At 43.7% G+C, this 20,909-nt stretch overlaps 1 protein-coding gene, 1 long non-coding RNA gene and 1 other non-coding gene across 3 annotated transcripts; all 3 read left to right on the top strand.

Moving 5' to 3' along the window:
• The first annotated feature begins 5,844 nt into the window (after positions 1-5,844).
• On the top strand, positions 5,845-9,962 carry LOC123187846 (serine/arginine-rich SC35-like splicing factor SCL33). The gene is made up of 6 exons (XM_044599808.1): positions 5,845-5,977; positions 7,069-7,223; positions 8,402-8,479; positions 9,147-9,305; positions 9,403-9,483; positions 9,598-9,962. The coding sequence occupies exons 2-6, from the start codon at positions 7,075-7,077 to the stop codon at positions 9,746-9,748; spliced, it is 618 nt and encodes a 205-aa protein (XP_044455743.1). The 5' UTR covers positions 5,845-5,977; positions 7,069-7,074; the 3' UTR covers positions 9,749-9,962.
• A 741-nt stretch (positions 9,963-10,703) lies between these two features.
• LOC123038362 (U5 spliceosomal RNA) lies at positions 10,704-10,823 on the top strand. Its single transcript, XR_006417817.1, has one exon. It is a non-coding gene; the product is annotated as a U5 spliceosomal RNA (small nuclear RNA).
• A 3,842-nt stretch (positions 10,824-14,665) lies between these two features.
• LOC123184943 (uncharacterized) lies at positions 14,666-15,432 on the top strand. The gene is made up of 3 exons (XR_006493126.1): positions 14,666-14,692; positions 14,786-14,911; positions 14,992-15,432. It is a non-coding gene; the product is annotated as an uncharacterized lncRNA (long non-coding RNA).
• Positions 15,433-20,909: the final 5,477 nt, after the last annotated feature.

Genomic DNA, 20,909 nt, shown 5'->3' with positions numbered 1-20,909 from the left:
CCCGCCGCGGGTCGCCGCCTCCGCCCCCGTCCCGCCAGAGCCGCCCCGCCGTCGCCGGGAGCCTCCCCGCCGCGGGTCGCCGCCTCCTCCCCCTTCTTCGCCCATCCGTCGTCACCCTCGGCGTCGATGAGGGGCTGTGTGCCTTTTGGTCTCGGATCTGGGCATCTGGGTCCTGCGAGTTGGGGTTCCGTTGATCTCCGCTGTACTCTTTGTTGATGTCGAGCCGGGCCTGTTTCTCTGGCCTTGGGCGTCCGCCACTTCGGTCTTCGACGGTGGCGACGGTGTCGGCTGCTCTTTTGGTCCTTTCATGGCTTGGTGCGTGGAGGGGAGTTGGATCCAGCTTCGTTCTTCACCGGACTCCTGGTTGGTGCTCTAACCCTTGCTCTCCGGTACTCCGGTCTCCGGCGACGTTCACCTACAACATCGTCTCCGGCTGGAACAGAGATGGCGACCTCTCCCCGACCTCCCTCTCCACCAGCAGCCCCTTGTACCTGAGCATTACCAACCCCCTGTATGGACATCGCCCTACCTCCATATAAGTTCCCTGAACTTCATATGCCTCCCAAGGCTAGGGATATTCCTCAGCTTGCGACCCTATTTTTTTCTCTTAAAGAGAGATTTTGCTATCCATTCTTGTGACAGTAGGAGCAGTCTCTATTGTGTTTCTCACTAATTGCGTCAATTTGTTTCTTTATTGCATCGTATTGTTAGCTTTGTTCTGACAGTAGGAGTACGCATTAATTTGATTCTTATAATGCTGGTCTTGTTAGGTTTCAAAGTTGTCTGCTTATACGTTTTTCACAACAAATACTCGTGGAGCTGATATATGGTAGTAATCTTTGTGTTCATAATATTGTAGCCTGCCGCATGGATTGAGCTCGAGCCTGACTCCAGCGAGCTTTCTTTAGTTGGTTGTGCTATAGCTTTGGATTTGGTTTCAGATTTTCAACTTGACATATGTATGTAGCCCTCCCCATTTCCTTATTCTCTGATACTTTGGGTCATTTAGAACTTCTGATAGGTTAATTTATTTGCAGTACAATGTCGATAATGCTCTATGACTAGCAGAAAAACTCTTTTAATGTGCATAGTGCACCTTCTCTTTGAATCTAATATATCTTTTATTTTCTTGCATAGTTTTGCCGCCAACCCTGTTAACGCCGTCGCCATCCTCCGTAACACCCATACAACAACACGCACAATAACCTAAGTCCCCGCCTTATCCGCCAGGTATATGTGCATTCCCCCCTCTCTCTATTTATCTTTCACTAAGGTATATGTGCACCCAACGTCCAACAACCTGCACTGTGTCTGAAATAGAAGCTAACAAAAAAGATTAAGCTATCTGTAAGGTTTTGAAATATCTGCCAAAAGAACTCCAAGATCTAATTCAAACACCATTCTTTATTGAGTTAACTATAAGTTCAAGAAAAAAAACTTCTACGCCCAGATTTTCTAAAACAGAGGATGTATTTCTAAAGGAAGGTGAAGATTTTCAACAAGATAAAAAAAGAGTTTTCCTTTTTATTTTAATTTGCATACAGAACAGTGCACAATATGTTTACCACTACATGTATTGCGTGAAGGAAACTAGGTTATTCTAATAAGGGTGGCCATGCTATTTAACTCTTGAACAATTTCATTTGTTGTCCACTATAGAAATAAATACTTTACCGATTTAGTCACATTTGCAGAGCTTATGTTGATACAGTTAACAAATTTTGATAGATAGGTTGATTGCCAAAACAGGACTTAACTAGGCATATACATCAATGATGTTCATTACGGAGTTGTTGTATATCTTGACCAGTGTGTCGTTATTGGAAGAAAACTTCCTAGGTGACGTTCACAAGATAAATGGTTTTAATGCTACACAACACGCCCCTCCCTGCACGTTGAATTGCCAAGTTGAGCAAACTCTGTTTTTTTTGCTTGTTACTGCATATTGCTTGTTACGACCACTGTACAAAATTGCATCTAAAAATGAGAATGAGACCTACTTTTCCATTTTTCAGAGATGAGAGATCCACTTTCGTTTGGAAACGAGAAAAGAGGACAGAGATAATCAAAACAAAGGAATGTAACCCTCGACTTATTACATTTTTTTTCAAGAACTAACACTGTTGCTGGAACGCACAAAACCTGTACCTTTTTAGTAGAACATCCATTATTATTCTCAGCATCTCACCTGCAACAGTACATACAAATAAATTCCTAGCAGCAGGCAAAAAATTATATGAAGCCCCTTAAAATCTGACAAAATGGGTTCCTGATGTGGTTCAGGAAACCTGCTCTCTGCTCTCTCCATATGAAGATTATCCCTATCCTAGCAAGCTGAGATGTGAGTTGGAGACATCCAGATTATCGAAGTTAATGTTGATGTGGCGTTCTGAGGTGCTAATGCTCGTGTGACCACGGGAGTAATTGCAAGATATACTGGAGGTAAGTTCATGCTAGCCGCTGCTTAGAGGTATGAGTATTCTACTCTCTGTGTTTGCTGAAATACTTGCTCTCGAAGATGGGGTACAGCTTGCAAAGGGGAAAAAATGGCCCGATGTTGCCTTCAAATCTGATTGTCAAGCACGGGTAGAGATGTGGAACTCAAGAAAACAAAACAGATAAGAGATTATGGGCCTCCTGTGTGAAATTGAGGAGCTGGGCCCAGATTTTTGTTCAGTACTGTCTTTTATTTGCAGAGAGGCTAATTTCTATGCACCACTCTCTGCAAAGCTACCCTTGCAAGTTACTGACCCGAGGCTGTGCGTAATGCCGCTCCGGACGATCTTGCCTTTTTTTTTCAAACTGAGTAATCTTGAGCGATATAGGTGAGCTCCTTTGACTGTAAAAAAAAGGAACTCCCTAAAATCTGTTGGTGTTAAGATTTTACTTCAGAACACTGGTTCAATGCCATTGATATTTTTATCTAGGATATATCTTTTTCATTTTAGTAGTCATCAAGCTGAGTTCTGAGTATTCGCAACATGTAATCAAGTCCTGGAAATTTCATGCCATTTCCAGATTTATATAAACATTTGGTTAGTAATCTCATATCGATGGATCAAACTTTTATCTCTTGAACTTTTCTCATATTTTAGTTATCAATTGCTTACACCATGATATTAATATCTTTTTCTAAGATTAGGTATCAATTGCTCACACCATGATATTAAGACCAAAAGATTACATCTCCATGTACTAAACACAATGCAAGGCTACTCTCCAATCGCAACTCGATTTTTTTATCTTTTACAACTTATTAAGCACTGGGTATTAAACAATATATTATTGTCTCCATGCAACAACATCATCAGATGTAGTCTCTCTTCTAAGAAACAACTTCAGTGAACTCAAGACATTGTGCATCCATTTAATTCATATATTTTAAAACTCCTTTTATTTTATTTTATACTTATGTGATTTCAGTTTCCAACGATTAAGATGTGCGTTGCACGTGCAAACTTACTAGTAGTACGAAAAGTAGGCAGAGCTTTTCGCTCTACAAAGTTCGTCACGCCTGTTGCATCCTGTCAATTATCTCTGGTACTGTTCAGAGTGTCAATGGAGTGTTTGTTCGACATGTGGAGGGAAGATAGTGGCATGTGTCGTTGGTACTACCACATCGACCACGAACGGCGTCCCGATAGAGTGCGGCATTCTGTGGACTGTCGCGGGGATCAGAGTGGGCACGCGCCATTCTGGAGCTTTCCATCTCCATCGCTTGGATCGCCACAGGATGTAGTGTTCCTAACCTACCTCAGTTTATTTAGGCTAACTCCAACGCGGCCACGCATTTGGTTCGCTTGTGTCTGTTCGGGTTCACGCGGCCAAAACTCACGGCCAAATGCGTCGACTCAAACGTAAATATTGTTTGTCTTGACATATTCTTGTCTTAATTTTGTACCAGATTTGAGTCCATACGAACACGAGATGGACACGTGCACGACTGCTCGGTGTCCGCCCTGGATCCGGACAACAACCTTCACTGGTCCTTTTAAATTCAACGCGTGCGCTCGGGCACACACATCAACCACAGAAAAGCAGTCCATGCTCGTCCTTTTGAATTGCAAGCGTTCTGTTGGGGTCGGCTCATCCACTTTCATCTCCAGTCCACTCCTTTCTCTTGCCCCTGGCAGGCCGACACCAACCCTAGCCGCCGCCATCATTGGTTTCTTCAAGTGTGGCAAGCACGACACGAGGCCGCCTCATCGTCGACGCACCACCCGGCCAATTCACAATGGTGCCGCAGCCGCGGCCGGTACGCTAGCGCATGTACATCCCCGTCCGTCGGTGCCACTACCTTTGGGAGCATCATGTGCCGAAGTCGTGGCTACTCGTGAACCTCCCGCACGGCTGGCACCTCAACCCCGACAGGGTTCAAGTGTCAATAGTGTCGTAGTCTGACCGCGCACGGGCGGCGGAGATCGCCATGCTGGCCTCACACCCTAGCTCCGCCACCACCCACACTACCCGGCGGACTCGCCGAACTGGGACGCATGATTCGCCATCGAGCACGACATGCGCCGCTGGGGGAGCTCCGAAGTGTAAATTGATTTTGTGAAACAATAGGGCCAGAGCATGTGCTGCTGCATAAGACACATAGGGCCATGTGTAATTTGATTTTGTAAAACAATAGTCATTTCGTTTCAAATTAATTGACGCTCTAGTTTTATACTGAGTTATTTTCTTAATTTTCATCAAACCGATAGGGAGATATATCAATAGTTAAAACATCAAATTGATTTTGTTATATTCATTACGAAATAGATTTGATGTTTTTTTCCAAGTAAAATAGACTCAATGTTCTAGGTATTAACACATTTTCCTGTGGACTTGGTCAAATATAAAAACGTTTGACCTATAACAAAGCTAGAACTTCGAAATGGAGGGAGTACTTTCTAGTTGCAAATGAAAAATACAAAGCAATCTAGATCTAGATATGTCAATGTATATATCTTTCATAGCGAACCAACCTGTGGTTGAGATGGTTAGGTGGACAGTGGTATCCTCAACCCACCAGGGGTTCAAATCCTGGTGCTCGCATTATTCCTGGATTTATTTCAGGACTTCCGGCGATGCGCTTTCAGTGGGAGGAGACGTTCCCGTCGACGACGAGGCGCCTACGGTGACTTCGTAAATCTCAAGATGATATGCCAGCTCAGTCTCTCGGAGGTGCTCATAGGGGTAGGATATGCCGGCTCAGTCTCTCGGAGGTGCTCATAGGGGTAGGGTGTGCGTGTGTGCATTCAGAGGGATGAGTGTATGCGCGTGTATATGAGCGCTTGTGTCTGTACTGATGCTCAAAAAAAATTGTAAAAAAGCAATGCCAACATATACTTTTTCTAGAAAAAATTGGTGTATGACCCGGTTCTATGTTTTCCTTAAGTTTAGTGTACAATTTTGACAAAAAATGTTTGCGGAAGAAAACACCAATTTATATCCCTTTGAACACGAATTTTTTTTGTTGTCGAGGGAAATTTTGACAAGTCATATGAGACTCGACATTATATGTATGTTTGATACTCTTGAGTTCTTTGAATTTTCTATATCCATTTATGTGTGATTTCATCATTTTCTTTTGTTTCGTTTGACCTTTATTTTCAACAATTTCTTAAAAAAAAATACTACTCCCCCGATCCAAAATAAGTGTTGCAGTTTTGAATTGGATGTAAAAAAAGTGTCGCAGTTTTGAATTGGAGTTAGTTCAAAATCGTGACACTTATTGTTGTTAAAAAAAATGGGGAGAGAAGCCCATCCACCTATGACCCAAAACGGTTTCGGCCCACTGCATCCATCACCGTCCAACCGCACAAGTTAGGACGGGGTGTCCCGATCCAACGTCTGCGCGACACCGGCTCAGTCGATAAAGGCAGCGCCACTCCCCGTCGCCTCGGGAAGCTTCCGGACTCCACGCGAACCTTGATCTCGTCTCCTTCCTCCCCTCTGGCGGCGCCACTCCGATCGATCCTCCCCGTCCGCGGTAAGCTTCGCTCGATTTGCTTGGTAGCTTGGTTGCCTGTGATCATCCGTCTGATATAGTTCACCTAATCACTGCGATGTATTCCTGATCCCGGATTTCGCGTGATCCCCGTGGAAATTTAAGCAGTTTATATTCCAAAAATTATTGCCGGTCCTGATTGACGATTCCGCTCATGCTATAATAATGGTAGAAGATGTAAGTGGATGATGGATTGCGGTTGTAATCGCGCCTCAGATCTGTTGGTTCGTTAGACTGTCTGGATAGGTCTGAAGCAAATTCGGTGCGGCAGCGTTGCCGTTATATAGTGTGGTCGTTGCTCTGAATTTCTGGTTGCCAGTGTTCATGTTCATTCATGCGCACAATAACTGTGGGGTAGTCAATGTTTCATCGTAACCTGTTTGTCATTCCCTTGTGTTGATTCGAGGAAGTATTCTTGTGATCTCCTAAGAGATACTCCCACGAGTCTGATAGGTTGGTTAACTGTGGGGGTACTTAAAACGTCCTGTTCGCCCTTTGACCCAGCGGGCCTGATGGTGTTAGTCTTTTAGATGATAGCTTGTGCTCGTTATTGTTTTTTCTATACTTCATGAAGATCAGACAAAATAACTGAAATCTGTAGTGAACTATCCCCGCGAAGTCATATAAGTTAATTTTAGGAAGGCCATTATGTAAACTTACATACTTGTGTTTTAGTGTCATCTCTAGCAACTAATGTTTGCATCAATGTAACTATAAATTATTACTTCCTCTGTTCACTTTTATAAGACCTTGAAGACATTTCAGACAATATGCAAAACAACCTATTTTGAGTTGTCTGAAACGACTTACAAAAGTGAACGGAGGGAGTATTAAATTTAAATGAGAAAACATGTGATGATGAAGCGATGACATCTTGTACAATGGACAAAATAATGATGTTTTGAGCACGAAACGATCATTACAATCTTCTCCCTATTCGAACATCCCTTGAAGTTAATGCTTGATGGTTAGGTTATGCCTTGCTTAATCTTCATTGCACCAAATAGGCTAGTATGGTCATTTTGTGGCGCATGGAATTGTTTTAGTAATAATGCTTTATTGTTTTCTTGTAGACCAATATGAGGAGAGGCTACAGCTACAGCCCATCCCCACCACCGAGAGGCTACAGGGGAAGGGCCCGTAGCCCAAGTCCCCGTGATCGTTATGATGGTCGGGGTAGAGATCTCCCAACCAGTCTTTTGGTCAGGAACCTTCGTCGTGACTGCAGGTAAGGTTTCCACAGAACTTCCCAGGCTAGTACTAGCATGTGTATTTATATTTCTACAATTTCTTACCTAAATTCATCTTGGTGTTAAACATGTTCAGAAAGTATGGTAAATGCATCTGTGACATTCTATCCTCATTTTATTTTGATGAGGAAACGTGTGTTCATCTTCAACTAAGATAGTTTTGCAAGTCTAATAGTATATATATTTAGTTTAAAATATAGCTTGGTGGTACAATAAAATAAGCCCATCTTCGGTTGTTGCCCTGTGCCTTTCCATGTGGGGGATTCAGCACTAATGAGGCATCAATTTCAAAATGCATCCAAGAATAAGCAATTTGTCATACTCCCTCCGTCCGCGAATAAGTGTACATCTAGCTTTTGTCTTAAGTCAAAGTTTTAAAATTTTGACCATCTTTCTAGAAAAAAGTAAAAACATTTATGGCACTAAATTAGTATCACTAGATTCGTTTTGAATTGTACTTTGATAATATATCAATTTGATGTCATATATGTTACTATTATTTTTTATAAAGTTGGTCAAAATTTTAAAACTTTGAGTTGGAACAAAAGCTAGATGTACACTTATTCGCGGACGGAGGGAGTATATGTTAGCTAAACTTTCTCCTAGGCCAAACTAGCATGCATTTTCGTATCCGGTGTATTATTTGTGGAATTTCCTACCTAAACTCACCTTGGTGTAACACATTCAGAAAATATGGTAAATGCATTTTTGACATTCTATCCTCATTCTATTTTAAAGCATGGATGTATTCAGAAAATATGGTAAATGCATTTTTGACATTCTATCCTCATTCTATTTTAAAGCATGGATGTATTCATGTTCAACTAAGATAGTTTTTTAAGTCTATACATTTAGTTTTGAATATAACTTGGTGGTACTAAAATGAGTCCATCTTCGGTTGTTACCCCATGCCTTCCCATGTGGGGGATCAGCACTAACCAATAGGGATAAACCTCAAAATGCATCCTTGAATAGGCATTAGTCATATGTGTTGCCTTTTGCTATCTGCTGCTTAACTGGCATTCGTCTGTGCGCGTCTCTCCCTTCCTATCTTGCTGTTTCTTATGTTATCAATTTTTTTATTCTTTCCATGTAAGTGATGTGAGTTTCTTCTTTCCTCCTAGCCTTTTTAACTCATCATCAATTATGAATGCAGGCCAGATGACCTTCGCCGGCCATTTGCACAGTTTGGTCGTCTTAAAGACGTATATATTCCAAGGGATTACTATACTCAGTAAGGCACTCTATCTAGACCTGTTCATTGTCCATTACAACTGCAGATATTAGCAATTTTTTGCAGTAACATACTGCCATATCCATATTTGCTATTCGAGCTTGTAGGATAGCACATGCCGCTTTAGCCATAGGATAATCCACCTCTCAAGATAGTTGTTTGCAATATAGTTGTATCAGCGTACATTAAATACTTTTGTGAACCCCTTGGAATTAACAGTGGAAGTAATCTTTTGAAGACAAGTGTTAAGAGTACTGTTGAAGAGAAGGAAAGATAGAGAAGTTGCAAGTTAAGAAACATGCAGTTAAAGATTATTGTTGAAGAGAATGGAAGAAATAGAGACTTGCAAGTTAAGAGACATACAAATGCAACTAAGATCACTATTGAAGAGAACGGAAGATATAGTTACAGGTTTAAGAGATTTGCAAGTGATCATGAAGAGTTCGAAGTCTGTATTAGAACTCTTATGAAGTGCAAGGTCAGCAGCCGAGTGCACTTTTTACTTGTTTTACTTAAATCTGCGTGTGTCTTTGACTATTGGAAGTTGACACTGGTTTGGTTGCTGTGTACTGCTTTGAAGAAATTCTGTTATATTGCTCAGGGCCATAAGCTTTTAACCCTTTTTAAGGATGGATATGATCTTTCTACTTTGTTGGGTCCGTTGCAGGGAGCCACGGGGATTTGGGTTTGTGCAGTACTTTGATCCCAACGATGCGGCAGACGCAAAATACTACATGGATGGACAGGTCATTCTTGGTAGAGAAGTTGCAGTTGTTTTTGCACAGGAGAACAGAAAGAAGCCTGCTGAGATGAGAACTAGAGAAAGGTTTGCTGCTTGTTTCTTTGCACCCACACGTAGCTTGTCATTAGTTCAACTCCAAATGCCGGCCACTCAATTGACTGTTTGTTTGCACATCCTGCAGTAGCAGAGGTCGGTCTTACGATCGGCGGCACTCTCCTTCCCCAAGGGGGCGGCCATCTTACCGCGGCCGAAGCTACTCAAGGTGTCCCTGCTCTTCTTTCCAGCTTTCAGTGTAGCTGCTGGAGACTTTAACACAGTATGATTCTTGATCTTTTTCTCCACCTAATGATGCTTTGAACCTGCTGCCTTTTGACAGGTCTCCATCACCTCGGCCCGCAAGGCGGAGGTTCAGAGACGAGTCTCCCTCGCGCTCCCGCTCGCCCAGCGGATCGAGGAGTGCGAGTCCATTGGATGGGAAGTACGGCAGGTCCTCACGAAGAGAGAGGTCGATTTCGGTTAGCGGATGAAGCATCAGTAGCTCTGCTCGGGTCTCTAGAACTGTAGTGGACTTGCTCGTGGGAATCTAAGTTTGCTATCGCTTTTGTGAACCGCGCTATCCGTGGATTTATAGAGAGAAGATTGCCGTCGTGTATCAGCAAGAGTATGTCAAACTGTGTCTGCGGCTCTGTACCTTTGCACTAGATTATTTAGCGCATAAATAAAATGACTCTGCATTGCATATTCGTCACGGGCATACACTGGGCTGGGGTAAATGCTACTCCCTAAGAACGTTTTTGACACATGAGACGAAGGGAGTAGTTGGCAGCAGAGCAGCACATGAGTTTGGTCGACAAAAAAAGATCCAAACAAGGAACTGTCCCAGCTGGAATGCTGTCATCTTCTGAATTTTAAGCTCATTTTGTGCAAAGTCCCTCCTATGCACAGATTATAATTTCTAACAGATCATTCTTTCACCAGCTGGAACGCTCCATTTTTCTTTGAATTCTATATACCCTTTTGATGGGAATACCTGCACAAGAATGTTTTCTTTCCTGCAAGATCAGTGCATCGGATTCTCCGTGAACACAAAAAAACATGGACGTGCATCATTTCCATGGCCGGTGATCGTGAACACAAAAGCACACAATGCCAGATAGACAGACGCATCGTACATGAACGAAGAGAGGTTTTTTTTAAGGCAAGTGAAGAGGTGGCAACAAATTTCCCTCCACGCGCAAGCGCCGTCGCACGATCGCGAAAGGAAAAGGCCGCGTAGGACGCCATGGACAGCTGGTTTGGGCCGTTCGCGTCACTGCTGCTGGGCTGACATTCCAGGCCCGACGTAACGTGCGTCTGGGGCAGCGGAGGGCAAGCAGAGGGCGTCCAAATGGTTCCGTTTAGTCCCACCTCGCCTAGCTGAGGGAGAGAGGCGAGAGAGGTGGGCTACATAAGAGCGGGTGGTGCTAGTGTTAGAAATCACGCAGCTGCGTGGTGAGCACAAAGCGAACTATTCTTTCGCCTTTTACTAAAGAATACCGTGTGCACGCCACACTAAGCAGCATACCCTATTTTTTGAAGGGCGTCTTCTCTCTGTGAGAAGGCCCCAACAAATCTGAATTTCAAACATTTTGTTGTATTTGGTCAAAATGTCTGAAAGAAAAATTGTTTGCTGTAGTGATGGTAACCAGCAATTCCAATGTTATGGCATACCCTATTTGACTCATTGTACTGCCAACGACCGGAGCAGGAAGGACCGGGAGTGGTATTGCTGAATATCCCGTGGGCCTTATCACTTACAAGGCCCAAACATGCAAAGCTAGACAGTTCGACTGAGTATAAATCAAAATGTTTCTAAAAAAAAGGTATAAAAGAAGAAGAAACTAACCTCGACAGCTGTAGCCGAAGTTCGTCTCTTTCAAGTCGCAAGTCTCTTTCACACACGAACGTGCGGCTACGCTGCCTTCTCCTTAACACATTTCACATGTGGCCCTCGTTAAACGTTGAGCCATGGCGAGGTAGTGAACCTTTTGTCCATGCGAGCAAATGTCGCGGTGAAATCAAGAAGACGCGTGTTGACCTCGTTCGCGACTGCGGGAAACAAATGTCGGGGTCGGGCGAGAGATTCCGTCAATTCCTTTAGTTAGCCGATTAACATCCTTCCATCCATCCATCCATCCCTAATGAGATGCTGAAGGATAAACTTGCCCTGAAGAAAAACACCATGCAGAGGATAATGAGATGAGAAGCGCTGGGTCGCTGTCGTTTGCTTACTTCATGAGAATGGAACGCCGTTGCTGATGGAGGCCAGTCACATGATGCTCGCGGTGTTAGGGCCTTATTGGATTGTCGTTTTCCACACTTATACACCTGTAAAAGATACAAACCTCAATCAGCCGTTTTCATTTCCGGTTGAAAATCACACATGGCTGGTGATTTACACTTGTAAATGTAATACGGGTGTATAAATTTACCCCTATTCCAAGCGGGGCCTTAGACGTAAGACGGAACGGTTTGGTTAGTTTGTCCGCGATGCCGACGTACGTCCGGGCGGTCGATCGATAGCTACATCCATCAGTAGGCTGGGTTAGCGATCAGCTTCAAGCATGGAAAGCTTCCAATAATTGCCATTGATCCGCATCTTCCTTGTAAACCTCATGCAGACTCTCGATGGCCTCAAGTCAGGATAGTACTCTACAATACTAGCAGCTAGTACCATATCGTACGATCTGTAGACAAGGATATATAGCGCGCGTGATTTTGTATGCGGCATCGCACTACAAACAACTGCTACCGAATCAAGGACGATCGGAACAACACAGACGAATCTCAAAGCTAACGTATTCTCTATGCGAGTCGTCTCCCGAAGAATATGAAGCTAGCTGCACACGTCACTAGGATACCGCAGCCCCCAAAATCCAAATGCGTACTGCACGCTGCAATTAGTCTACGGCTCGAAAAAAGAAGGGGCTCCTAATCGTTGATTAATGCAGCACCCAGCTGGACTCGTCGTTGGACAAGCTGGAGCCTCTTGATGCCTACGTACACACGCCATTCTTAATGCCCAATCATGCTACTATAGTAGTACATGCAGTTGCTTACTTTCAGTTGTTATCAGTGGTGGTGGTCCAATAAAACAGTTCATGGAGAAGGCAGGCCAGTGGCTCAATCCAATCCACATCGATCTCCCTCTCTTGCCTGCCTACTCATCTGGGATTTCTTTGTGTTCTTTCGTGTATTATTAAGTCAGGCGGGTTAGAGGTGTACTTTTAACCTAACATCACAAACTAATACTACTACTATTCTTGCTTCTTGGGGATGATGCATAGATCAGCATCAAGATCTTGGAACGGTGGCCTGGAGTTGAATGCCGGGGCTGCCTTTCCCAGCTGTCCTGTGTAGAGGTGGTACCTGCTGATTATTGCTTGATCTGGATCGATCTGTGCAAATAATTGTGTGCACTCATTAAACTAGTAGGTCATAGGGACATGTTAGATCGTTTCAATCTTGTAAGCTATCGCTGAAGAAAGTGGGAATTTGTCCGGTTATGCACTGGGTTTCACCGATGAAATTGTACTACATGGCTCCCCAGAAAATATATCAAATGGGTTGCTAGTGTTTGTGTTTAGCTTTGAGGCAGAGCTGACATTTTTTTCTTTTGCCATGATGAAACTTTACAAGCATTCAAAATATTTATCAATTTTTGCCACACAAAAATAATAATTTATTTTTTATTTTTCAGGATTTTACTATTAGCTCATTTAAGCTCGCGAGTAGAAGAGGATCTTCTGTACCCCTGCAGCAAACAACGTCTCAGTTTTCCCAAGATTCAGGAATCACATGTCCTCGTTCAGAACCTCATATTCGGGAAATCCTGGTGAACTTTTATTTACGGGGATGCAACGTGATATCCAGCTAGCGTGCGGCCAGAGCATCTGCACGACTGCAGCACCACGTACAGTACGCCGCCGGTCAGTCGTACGGTTGTACATTCAAGTACTACGGGTGGGTACGGTGTCCTTTGACTTGTTCTCTCGCTGTCCTTGGCGTTTGGATCCAATATACCAGCTCGGATCTGCTAGCTGTTCTCTTCTGCGTGCATGTGGGGCTCAAACTCATCATGGTCGGGTCTGCTTTGCTGCAAGAGTTGCTACACATCTGCCTCTTGGGTTTTGAGTTTTGACCACCGCGTGCACGCGTTCCTGACCTTGCATTGCGTCCACACCAACCACCTTGCCTAGAATGATTTAAGCTCGATGAATCAATTTGTGCTTGGATGGTTACAACGCATGCGGTTTATGGGTCGGTGTTGGAAATGCCCTAAGCTCAGCGAGCCCCGCTCCGGTGCTTCCCCCTAACCTAATTTTCGAGGGGTATTTTTGTCCTCGCGAGTTTTTTTTCCTGGCCCATCGTAGCCCAGATCCAAGCCCTGTCTAGCCCTGTATAACTCAGACCGTATACGTACAGTATCCTGGTCCAAAAAAAAACATCACACGACCCCATGTCCACGTAAGACCTGTCGAATCCAATCATTGACGCAGCTCCATCAATCTCGCGAGCATTGACGCAGCTCCATCAATCTCGCGAGCATTGACGCAGCTCCATAAGTCATGTAGTAGATCTGCAGCGGCGGTCATCTCGTCGCCGGCGATCTCGTCGGACAGCGGGCGCGGCAACGTTGTGAATCTCCAACGAGCGCGCACAGGTACCGCATCCCGCGTCCCCCCTCTAGTCTCGCTTGCGGCAACATCGAACGAACTGCTGCCGCCAGTGGTAGTGGTTAACCTAGCGGGGCGGGTAACCTAGCTACCCGGCAGCGCATGCGATCGTGGATCTTGTTTTGGTAGTGCTTGTCCTCGTGATATGGGTTTCTTCAGTCTAGGGTTCACGTAGCGTCGGTTGCCGTCGGCTGTGCGTACCACCACTATCGTTATTTGATGTGGCGGCTAACCTAGGTATCCGACGACAGAGGTAATCACAGATCTAGCTAAGTTTTGAGATCGTGCAGTTCCTCGTGATTGAAAGTGATCATGACGGGTGTCGTGGCCATCTTCCTTACTAGGTTTGGCAGATCTGAACGGCCTCGATTGGGGTTGTTTACATAACATCCGTGATCGTGTGCTATGTGTTGTATATTTCATCATTGATAATGTTTGCACATGTGATGATACATATTATTTGTTGTAGGAAATGGCGGACGAGGAGTTAACTGATATCATGATAGACATGGAGTTTGAAGAACTGATGAAAGACTGGATAGAAGATTGGTCAGATGATGAAAATTCAGATCATGGAGATTGGTCAGAGAATGGGAACAAATGGGACGATCTTAATGTGAGTGGCATTGTCATGTTGTAATTTTTTGGTGGCATCCAACAACATTAAATTTTTGTGTTGAAAATTTATAGATCGATGAGGTTGATGATGATCAGGAAAACAACTCGAAGCTCTCGAATGAAGATTACATTAGTCAGGTACGGAAGTGAAAATTTTTGTTGGCATGCAAATTGAATTTCTTCTGGAATATTATATGATAAGTAATTATGTATTTGTGTTGTATTTTTCAGCTTATTTCCGAATCTCATAATGCGTACGACTATTACAGTGAATCCGACGCGGAGACGGGCCTTAACAACGAATCATTAGATGCACCTGATTCTGGGGAGTCGCAGTCGTCGGTCATCATGAGTGAGGTATGTGTGTAATCAATGTTCTATGGAAGTAATGTTAAACCATAGAAAACTGTTTTCATGGCTATGGTTTGATTTTGTAGGTGCCATAAGATGATGGGGCAAAGAATGTCCAAGATACTGCCAGTGCAGATGATAACAGGGATATGTTCATGCAGATAATGAAAATGACTTTTATGTCTCACGATGCTGCGTATGATTTCTACAACAGCTATGCTAGAGATAATGGTTTCAGCATTAGAAAGAATAAGGTCAGGTATAGCAAAACCGAGTCACATCATATGCGTTATAGGCGGTTTGTTTGTTCTAGACAAGGAAAACGTGACAACAAGTTGCTAACCGAGGAAGGACATAGCCGTAGGCTCAGAGCCCAGATACGCTGCTTTTGCGAAGTGCACCTGACTGTCAAGCTTGACCAAAAGCGTGGGGTTTGGTATGTTGAAAGTTTTGAGAACAAGCATAGCCATATGTTGGCAGGACCGGACGAGGTACCTTTTCTTTGGTCCCACAGAAAAATCAAAGAGTACCAGAAGCATGAGATAATGTCCATGGGAGCTGCAGGGATTAGAATTCACGACATGATGGATTCCTTCATCAGCAAACATGTATGGTACGGCGGTCTTGGTTTTACCAGGCGTGAAATATATAGCCTTTGTGCCAGGGAGAAGAGGAAGCTGCTTTCAAAAGGTGATGCTGCCACAGCCATAGGCATCATGGCCAGTAGGAAACAGAGGGATTCTAGCTTCTTTTTCGAGTACATGCTAGATAAGGAATGACATTTGAATAGGATGTTCAGGTGCGACTCTCGGTCTCATCATGACTATGAGGACTTCGGCGACGTGCTTGTATTTGACAGCACGTACAAGATGAACCGCTATGGTATGCCATTCATACCTTTTGTTGGTCTTAACAATTAGCGGAGGACCACTGTTTTTGGTTGTGCCATAGTTTTGGACGAGACCGAAGAGACATACGTGTGGATGCTATAGAATTTTTTAAGGTCCATGTGTCAAAAGATGCTGAAGAGTGTAATCACGGATGCCGACGCTGCGATGATCAAGGCAATTCGCGAAGTCTTACCAGACGTGTGGCACTGTATATGTACGTGGCATATATAAAAAAAATGAAGATTCACCTCAGTCACAAGTCCTTGAAGGAGTTCCGAACTCTTCTATACTACATCACGTCCACGGCCACGTTTGAGGAGAGATGGCACACATTTTCCAAAAGATGTCAGTCGAAAAAAACTGTAACATGGTTGAGAAGGATGTATAAGAAGAGGAGACTGTGGGTCGCGGCTTATCTAACAGAGGGGTTTTGGCTTGGCATGAGCAACTAGCAGAGTGAAAGCCTAAACTCATGCCTTCACCTCCACCTAGACGGTGAAATGACCCTGGTGGATATGATTTTGCACTATGAGAACGCCCTTGTACGTATCCGTGAAAACGAGGCGCGAGATAACTGCACGGCCTCATAGAGTTTATCGGTGCGAGTTACTAGCTCGAGGGAACTTGAGATAGCTGCTTCTCACGTCTTCACTCCAGCAAACTTCTATATGTTGCAAGATGATCTTAGAAAAATTGGAGGCATGGAGATTGTAGAAATTAAGCTGGGAGACGGATCACAACAGTACATCGTGGCCTGGAAGAATAATCAGAAGCGTCGTGTTTTGGTGGAGTATACACCAGTAAATTCCGCAGAAATTATAAGATGCAGCTGCAGAAGAATGATTCGAAAGGGTCTACCTTGCAAGCACATATTCCATGTACTGAAGCACTTGAACATATTTGAAATACCAAAGTGTTTAGTTCTTGTTCGGTTCACGAAAGAAGCAAGGTTGGGACTGCCCGCGAGGCGCACAAGCGACCTGTTGGGATTTGGTTGGATTGGGGCAGGGGAGAGAATGGAATATAGCCAGCTCAGTGTGTTAGCGTCAGAAGCTATGCATGCGGCATGCAAACACCCTGCTTTGTGGGATCAGTTACAGGAGAGTTTGAAGGCTGTGATATCTAAGAGTCATGAGTATGATCTGCTACAGGAAAGTTAGATCAAGCAAACAAATGACCTTAGTAAGTGTGTAGTTGAATATGTGGACGATGGTGAAGGCAACATGATTGCAGTTAAAGATCCTATGAAAGTGTCAAGCAAAGGTGCAACAAAGGTATATAAGAGCCGCCCTGTCTCGAAAAATGGTGGACCACTCTCTTTTCATGAGTTGAAAACCCGGTGTGGCGCTTGCAAATTGGTAGGGCACACTAGACGTAGCAAGAAATGCAAACTAAAACAGAAGTAAGTGTTTGTATGCATTGTGGAATATTAATTTTTTATCATTCATTAACTTATCTTGTCTTTTATCATGTGCAGAAAAGTGGAGAAGGAAGAAGAGTAGAACACCGAAAATGCATAGGAGCTCTAGTGTGCTACGCCCCCCTATATTCAAAAATAATTTAGTAATTCAAAAAAAGTCAAAAAAATCCTAGAACTTTTTATGGAATCAAACATGACCAAGTATTGCACTCGTATAAAAAGATTGAATAGGAAATGACTTCTATTGTATTCGGGGTCAAAGATTTCCCCAAAAATGCTAGATACAAGTACTATTCATGCTATGTCATCATAAATTGTTTTTTGCCTTGAAGTCAACGAGAATTATTCCTTGGCCGAACTTTTTATATGAGTACAATACCTAGTCATATTTGGTTCAAAAATATATCCAGGATTTTTTTGACTTTTTTGAATTATTAAATTATTTTTGGATGTAGGGGGGTGGAGCACCCGAGTGCTCCTAATCCGCTTCCAGTAGAACACTTGCTTCAATTATTTACTATGTTATGACCAGGGCGGGAGGTAGAAAGAATATTGTACATTTCCCCTCCCCACGTCCTAACTGCCATTAAATAAGTAACTGTACCACTCTTGTCCCCACCACACACTCACCCACCTCTCACGGGTGCCGGTTCGAACTCCCCTCTTATCCCCACCTATAGTAGATCAAGAAACACTCACCGACGACCGCTGCAGCCGCCTCTATGGAGAGAAGCCTCGGCTGGCAGCAAGCGATGATCGAGCTCGCCGGCGATGACGAGGCGCGGCATGCGCAGTTGATGGAGGTGTGCGGCTAGTTCCCTAGCACGGAGATGTTGGTCAACCACGCGCATGGCCTCGTCAAAGTCCTCACCGACGGCGAGAAGAAGCGCGCCTTCCCCGATGGCCGCGGCGTCCCGTCGGCTATCCTCCTCATCTGGGCAATGCGAGAGGCCACACTGAGTGACTCCCCTATTTAGCGCGCAAGGTGGTGGATGTACCGCTCCACCACCATGTCGCAGCGGCCAGATCCAGCACGCGTCGCGTTGAGGGCGGAGCGCGTTGACGTCGAGCTCGCTCTCCCAGCGCCCGTCAGCCTGGAGTACCAGGTCCGCCACGTGTTGGCACCAGTCCATCCGTTGGGCTCTGACGTCATGGAGGACAACGTGGACAAGGTACCGGTCATCCCTGATGAGGATGAAGAGGGCGAGGAGGATGCCGTGCAGATGGTAGCGTCGGTCGCCGTCGAGGGTGGCAAGACAATGCCCATCGAAGTCGAGCTCCTTCCCCTCCTCCCTGACATAGTGAAGGTGGAAGAAGAGGAGGTGGCTCAGGATCAGGTGGTGTAGCTGTCGAAGAGGACGGCGGTCAAGAAGAAGACTTCTACGTGTGTGGTGCACCGCTCACGCCGCCTCAAATTTCTGAAGAAGTGAAGATGGGCACAGTTGCTGAAGGAGGAGGAAGTTGCTGGTTATCTTTAGTTAGGTATGCTGTTATATGTTTCAACATATAAGTTAACAATATTTTGGGTTTGATGTTGGTTAGGTATGTTGGTATATGTAAGCATATAAGTTATGCAATCGGTACGGTTTGGTCGGGTTCTATCTGACTGAAGAACTGAATATCTAGTGCTCACCCTATGTGTCAAGTTCAGTCAAATTTCATAATATTGATTATGTACTGTTGCTTTGCTTCAGTGCTGCATCAAAGGTGTAGGTGCTGCTAGATGTTGCTCCTATGTTGCAACAATATAATGAACTGAGCTGCTGCATAAATCAGTAGTGCCCATGTGCATCACTTACCAAATATATAACATGCCAAATGTGCATTATGTGCCAAATATAGAACATGCCAAATGTGCATCACTTACCAAATATAGATCATGATGGCCTGATGATGACATGTGATGAGGGGGAATTACCAGCAGATTGTGCCTGATGATGACATGCAGATAGCTCTGGCACAAGGCTAAGCTTGATAGAGTTTTTAAAAAAAGTATAGAATGTGAAGATTTTAATATGAAACTTAGGAGATCACTTGAAGAGAAAAATAGAATTCAAATACTATTAATGTGAAAAATAACATTATAAAAATTTGGAGAACGAGAAAAATATTAAGCAAGAACAATTGATAAGTGAAGCAAACAATTTATTGGTATGACTGAATTGTCTTGTACGAGCGAATTGTCTGACAGACACATACACAGGTATGTGTTACAATATTCGAGATGCCCTGTTTATTACATAAAAATGATAGAAACCCTAAGATAATCATGCCGTTGAAACCTTCATTCGGACTAAATCCAAACCACTAAAACTTGAATCTTGCATGCCGCATAAATTCTTCAGGCGCGCCTTTTCTTTGCGATTTCGCGAATTTTGTTCTTCACACACTCCATCGAGTTCGAAGGTGACATAATCAACTCGGCGACGAAAATTCCTCTCCTAACATCAACGCGGGCCTGCAAAAATCGACATAAAGGTTACATAAACCGAAGTTGCAACACGACCATACTACCTAGTCTACAAACGTAAATAACATCATACCTGTGTAAAATCGTGGGTCATTCGGTCCCCGTTCCAATGTTCTAGGCATTCTATGACAAAAAGGCCACAAGAGTTCCTGGTATATATGCAAACATTAGCGATGGGCAATACGATATGTGTGTTGTTGTTTGAATATGCATGATGTACTATTAACTCACCCATCCTCTTGCTTGGGCATGTCATACTCATTGATAGGCCACTTACTTACGTCCGGATATTTTCCTGGTGTAATAATATTTGCCTGACGCATATCGTGTGCTATAGCCATTTGCTATAAAGAGGATAGTGTTAAAGAACAATCATAAATAATATGTAAGACCAATGGTACAAATGTTGGTTACATTACCAGTGCTTTAACAGTCCTCTCAGTCAGGTCCAGAGGATAGAGCAAATCGAGAACTTGGAATTCTTGCTTGATCATGTGCATTACCACGGTCATCCAGTGGGTATTATCGATATTCAATGCGATATACATCTACAGTGCAAAAAACCATTATGGATCAAAAGAAATACTTGATGAAATATCCTGTAGTGATGAATTACAAACATTACGTACCTTATCATGCATAATATACTCTTTCGTGACTCTATTAACTTCTCCAGCTTTGGACAGAGCACTATCCATGTTGCAGCTCGACGACAATGGTTCATCTCGTGCGATAGCACGATCTACAAGGAATTTGGACCTCCACACTAGACAGAGGTAACGATCATGACCAACGCGCAGCTCCAAATGTCCCATATAAGCATCAATAACCTTCATAGAATATCAGGGCATTACATGTTGAAAGTTGAGACATAGTTTATTGAGCATTTTTAAAATAGGACATGCAAGTAGTACTTACATCGTCCGACAGCCATCTATGAGCTAGTACCGGTCGAATCCTTTCGGAAGTCAGAGATATGCCACGCCTTTCACTGCAGTAAATTTTTTCCCTTATTCTTCTCGGTGCTAGCAGCTAACTCGACAAATGAAACAGCTGCATCAATTATTTCCGGTGTCAACTCATCTGCCACAACCTTTGGCACATTATTGTCAGAAAACAGAGCTGCATGAAATAATATGAACGTCAACAATGATGATCATATGCATTGGTAGTAAATAAAAAAATAAGAAAGTTAGTTACGATACCTCTACTAGCAGTAGTAGT

The sequence above is a fragment of the Triticum aestivum genome, chromosome 2A (genome assembly GCF_018294505.1).
Source record: "Triticum aestivum cultivar Chinese Spring chromosome 2A, IWGSC CS RefSeq v2.1, whole genome shotgun sequence".
Lineage (NCBI taxonomy): Eukaryota > Viridiplantae > Streptophyta > Magnoliopsida > Poales > Poaceae > Triticum > Triticum aestivum.
This window is presented reverse-complemented; position numbering and strand designations above follow the sequence as displayed.

Coding starts and splice junctions, on each gene's coding strand:
- LOC123187846 (XM_044599808.1), top strand. CDS start 7,075: ATGAGGAGAGGCTACAGCTACAGCCCATCCCCACCACCGAGAGGCTAC. Junction 7,224..8,401: donor AACCTTCGTCGTGACTGCAG/GTAAGGTTTCCA, acceptor TTATGAATGCAG/GCCAGATGACCTTCGCCGGC. Junction 9,484..9,597: donor CGCGGCCGAAGCTACTCAAG/GTGTCCCTGCTC, acceptor GCCTTTTGACAG/GTCTCCATCACCTCGGCCCG.